Source organism: Temnothorax curvispinosus, unplaced genomic scaffold (assembly GCF_003070985.1).
Source record: "Temnothorax curvispinosus isolate PA1 unplaced genomic scaffold, ASM307098v1 QBEX01012318.1, whole genome shotgun sequence".
Taxonomy (NCBI): Eukaryota; Metazoa; Arthropoda; class Insecta; order Hymenoptera; family Formicidae; genus Temnothorax; species Temnothorax curvispinosus.
Genome location: NW_020222098.1, coordinates 1 through 5,548, shown reverse-complemented (window position 1 = coordinate 5,548; position 5,548 = coordinate 1). Strand labels below are relative to the sequence as shown.

General features: G+C 31.9%; 1 protein-coding gene across 1 annotated transcript; it reads left to right on the top strand.

Moving 5' to 3' along the window:
* The first annotated feature begins 671 nt into the window (after nt 1-671).
* On the top strand, nt 672-5,540 carry LOC112462365 (heat shock factor protein-like). Its single transcript, XM_025028091.1, has 7 exons — nt 672-925; nt 2,092-2,200; nt 2,286-2,410; nt 3,519-3,848; nt 3,923-4,002; nt 4,605-4,763; nt 5,433-5,540. The coding sequence occupies exons 1-7, from the start codon at nt 773-775 to the stop codon at nt 5,503-5,505; spliced, it is 1,029 nt and encodes a 342-aa protein (XP_024883859.1). The 5' UTR covers nt 672-772; the 3' UTR covers nt 5,506-5,540.
* Nucleotides 5,541-5,548: the final 8 nt, after the last annotated feature.

The following is a 5,548-nucleotide window of genomic DNA, read 5'->3' as shown; positions in this document are numbered from 1 at the left end:
TGCGACTCACGACTTTGCGACTCGCATTGTAGACCCAGCATTATTCTTCTTGCGGTCAAAGAATAATGAACTATGATTGGTCAATTTCTTACGACTCCGTCTTCCGACATCCATTGTAGACCGGGCCTTAATGCGGGGTCTACAATGCGAGTCGCAAAGTCGTGAGTCGCAAGAATTGACCAATCACAATCGAATTTGAGGAGAATAATCGACTGTGATTGGTCAAATTCTTGCGACTCCCATTGTAGACCCTGCATAACTTTCAGAGCTTTTCGGATTGGCTGAAATCAGGTGAAAAGGGAGGTAGCGCGAATCAAATTCGATCACACCACCTTGCGTTGTCTGTTTGCGCTCATGATCGACGTGTTAAAGCTCCGTTTGTCGTCATTTGTCGTCCGAATCGTCGTATCGCGACGCAGAGTGATGAGAACGGCGAATAATGGAGGATTCACACTGCGTCCGATGTTCGACGTACAACGATCCGACATCCAATAGGAAATTTTTGTCTCTAATAATAAATTCTGTTATTGGATGTCGGATCGTCGTACGTCGAACATCGGACGTGATCGGAGGCAATGTGAATCCTCCATAACCCCAGCTGCCCGGCGGCCAATAAAAAGATACTCCCTCCATTTACACCCCACTCCACTCGGCGTGTGCGATTACTGCGTTTGTGCAGCAGAACAACATCGTCACAGCGGTCAGCCGTCAGCCATTACCATTAATATTTTCGCTGTTGAAGAGGAAAGTTCCTTACAATCAACACGGAGACATGCACGAGGTATTAGTTCAAGGATCAGGCTTGACGCGAGACGACGAGATGCACAAGACTTCAGAATTGAGTTCGAGCGTGCCAGCGTTCCTTGCCAAGCTTTGGAAGATGGTCGAGGACCCAAAAACCAACAACCTTATTTCGTGGTCATCCGTGAGTACACTCTTATTTACCTGTGCCTGTGTCTGTGTCTGTGCCTGTGCGTTCGCGAGAATCCGGACCGAATTACCTGGCGTAAAATCGCGTGTGATAACGCGGATCGTAGTTTCCGCGTTTCGCTCGTCCGCGAGGCGAGCGGCAGTAACCGCTTTGAAAACCATTGCGTCAACAACCACCGCGTCGACAACCATTGCATTGATTACAGTTGCGTTGACAAACAATCACATCGAATGTGTATCACTGGAGCGACAACGACCCCACCGGTCGTGCTTGTTTTCCGACAATTTTGCTTCCGTTGCATTTTGCTTAACACGTTAACTGCTAATAAGAGCTCGTATTTGGCGATTACGGCGATGTCTGTGTTGACTAATGAATATTTACTCAGCGCTGACCAAAGCTCTGGGGATGTGAAAAAAAAGTTTATTATTTTTGAATATTATATTTTGGGTTTTGAATAATTTAACATGCATAACTGAAATTGGCGTCGAGGACTCTTTTCTTGAATATATATAGCTTGGCAGTCAACGTGTTAAACTATTAATGCGCAATTTTTATTAATTACTGCTGCTTGTCGCTTGATTGTTTTGATATTACATTACTTCTATCGAAAATTTCTAATCTCCGTGACTTTTTCTTGGAGAAAATTTCAATACAATCTAACATACAATTAGGTACGATGGATTCAGTCTACGTGTCGTAAGTGGAACTTCCTTGTGAGGACCACTAGACTTATTGTCATTATTAATATGTAATTACGATATGATAAGTTAAAAAAAATATTAGCTTAAGAATTAACCATGTGTTAGTTATGATTTATTGTACAACGCCATCACCTGGTGACGTCATGTGCTGATGCCAAGTGCTTCAAAGCTAACGAATTGAGACACAAAGAAATCTAAGCTTGGAGGCAGCAATAAATGAATTGCAGCTTTTAGTATAATCTGTTGAAATATATGATAGCATACAATATGTACAATGTCCTCTAATTGAAATTGGGCTACGATGCAATATTTCGAGATTGTGTTGAATAATACGTACTTTGATACATAATTTGATACAGGAAAATCTAACGTGCACGAGATTGTGTTGAATAATACGTACTTTGATACATAATTTGATACAGGAAAATCTAACGTGCAATTTAACATATTTTTTTTTAGAATGGAAGAAGTTTCTTCATTAGAAATCAAGCAAAGTTTACATCGGAATTGTTACCACACTATTACAAACATAATAATATGGCCAGTTTTATACGACAGTTGAATATGTGTAAGTTTAAATTTTTTAATATGGATAATACAACAAAATAACAGACAGTGAAAAACATTTACTAATATTCCTTCTTACATGTTAGATGGATTTCACAAGAAGGTATCTGTAGAACTGGGTGGCCTAAAATGTGATAAAGATGAAATAGAGTTTGCACATCAGTACTTCTGCAAAGAGCATCCTTATTTACTGGAGCATATTAAAAGAAAAGTGAGTATATTAAGACATGTTTTATGATGTAATAATTTTGTTATCTTTTGAAGATCTAAAGATCGAAATTAATTTAGAAAGATTTCAAAGGTATACAATATAAAAAATTGTCTATATTTAATGATCTCTATTTTGAGAAAACTTAACAAAAACATTATCAAACTTATACACTACAGTAATAAATTTAATATGTATGCTTCTATGCAGGCAGGTTAGAAAGTATGGTACAACCGGGAAAGAGATAATTTTATGGCTCAAAATAAATCGAAATGGTAGAATAAATTTTTTTTTAATAAGGCATCGTTTTTAAGAAAAAAATTTTGAAAGTTAATCAGTTGAGTTTTGTGGTTTTCACACAAATGTTCTGTGTATGTATTATTTACTATCAGAACTAATTCAGTCAGTTGACTTTTAAGATAGGTGAGTGAATTTGTATGAGACAAAGATAATTTTATTTCTTAAACATTTATGTTTTATTTAATTGAGATATTGTTGACAATGTTGGCCATTTTGTCATATTTCATAATACAACAAAGTTCTATCTTGTTCTTTTAATTCTTTTATTACGTCCACTGTCAGTCAAGTACACATATATTTGATTAAGTTTCAAAGTTTCTTTTTTTTCTCAAAAATAAGTTCTTATTCGATAAAAATTCCATTATTTCAACTTATTTTGAGCCATAAAATTTCCCTCTTTCCAGTATTATGTTTTTTGGCTCACTTTGTATATTATAATAGATGCTTTCCATTTACATCAAAACTCAGATAAATCTCACTTCTGTCTTTCTTCAACATTCATGTTAAAGAAAGACAAAAGTAAGATTTATCTGAACTTTGATGTAAATGGAAAGCACCTAATATAATGTAACGTGAAATAATTTATAATTCTTGAAATATATAAGAATTTCTCTTCTTATTGTCAAATCTTTTTAGGAAATCAAAATTGGAAGTATTTTCCAAAAAATCTTGAATAAAATTCACAAAAAATAGAAGTTTAAATCCAAATCTAAATTATAAAGATTAAATGTTGCATTAACATTTTATTATGTAATGATAAATACCTATATTTTATTACAGTAATCACGAAATGATATCTATTTTTTATTAGGTTGCATCTAACAAAAATCAAGATGGAACACATCCTGCTATCAAACCAGAACTAGTGAGCAAGATGATAGCTGAAGTAAGAAACATGAAGGGTCGTCAAGAAAATATGGATTCTACAATAAATGAAATGAAACTCGAAAATGCAACATTGTGGAGAGAATTAGCGTTGTTGAGACAAAAACATATAAAACAGCAACAGATTATTAACAAACTAATTCAGTTTCTTGTTACTCTTGTACAACCATCCAGAAGTGGTCTATCTGTTAAGAGACGATATCCATTAATGATAAATGACTCAGGTCGTTCACATAAACAAAGCAAATTGTCCAAGGTAATATATGATTGTTGCATTACTTACGTTTATTTTTGTATTAATTGCTATAATAGTAAATATTTATTTCGTAGTCACAAGAATGTCCTATAGGACCAGTAATTCATGAAGTAATTGATACATCAGACGTGGATTCTGACTACATTGCTGCTGAGTAAGTGAATAAATTTTACATATATTGCTTATTTTAAAGATAGCTATTCAAATTTTGCAATTTTTTTCTGTATAATACATAAATTATTTCAACTTGGAGGTACATATTTAACTCCTTGATTTTCATTATGGAAATATCCGTACATTAAACAACAGAACTTATACCAGAGCAATTAAAATAAGATATTATATTTTTATGTTTTTGAGGCTGTTAATTCAAATTTAAAATAAAAATTTAAAAATTTTAAAGAGTTTTTGAAGCTGCTGCTTCTGTTTTTTAAATTGAAATTTGTTAATTTAAAAATGTTAATTTCAAATTTGAAATAGCTGCTTCAAGAAACCTTCAATACATTATGCCAAATCAAACGAGTTTTTGGATCTTTGGTTTGCAATTTGTGCTCTTTTGAAATTTTGATCTGAGATTTAGATTCAGCGATTCAAAAAGTCCCCAGAAAGTATTCTTTTTATAATTTTATTAACTCTTGTCAAAAACATTTTTGGCCCACAAGTATTTTTTTGTTTAAATAGCAAAGGAGTTAAAAAGATAAGATGCTTACACTTGTTACATAAATACATTGATATTTTAATAATTATTTATTCTAGGTTGCTAGAAAATGAAACTCCAACTGTTAAAAGTCCAGAAGAACATATTGAAATATCGACAGATGCTGAAGATATAGAAACTGTTCAATTACATAAAAATTTTGCTAAGAATCCTAAGATTGAGATAAAGAAGAAACGTGTTTGCAAGGGTAAAAAGAAGTAAGTTTGATTTATATTTTTTTTGTATTATGTTTTTAGTATATATACGTATTTATAGATTTAAATTTTATAGTATATTCTTCCAGAAATATATATCATATATACTGTATGTATATACGTATATAAGATTATTTCTAGAAAAATATACGACATATAAAACAAATATTAACTCATAATGGAACATTATAATATATACAATGTATATACTTGCAAAAGGTAGATATATAACGTTATTCTTTATGAAATTTGAAAAAATGTCAGGATACATGAAGTATTCCGATATTATTATGCTATGAACTGAAAAAAAGTAAAATTTATTGCAAATTTTACTTGAGTTTAATTACTAACTATTAAGATTTTTATTAAGGAAAATTGTCTTTAAATGTTCTAAGAAAAATTTAGTTTGCGAAAAGAAAGAGTCATACTAAATAAATTGTAGTATTCAATACCAAGCAGAGAGATGTGATATACATCATAAGATTTATTATAACGATAAAATCTCTAAAACAGACAAATATTCCATAAAATCCAAGTTACTATAATTTGTTTAAGCTAAAATGTTTACTTAATGACCAATTACATTAGAATTCAATAGGATTTAGTAATATTATAAATAAATGTTTTAAAACCTCTTCTACATTATATTCATACAAACTTAAATATTACTAGGAGGAAAAACAAGGTTCCTATCAGAATTTTGATTCCATCAACGGAAAACGGAGAAAAGCCAAGGTTAACTTAATTTTTGTCTTGTTATCATTTGGTATTGGTGTTCTAAGATTTGC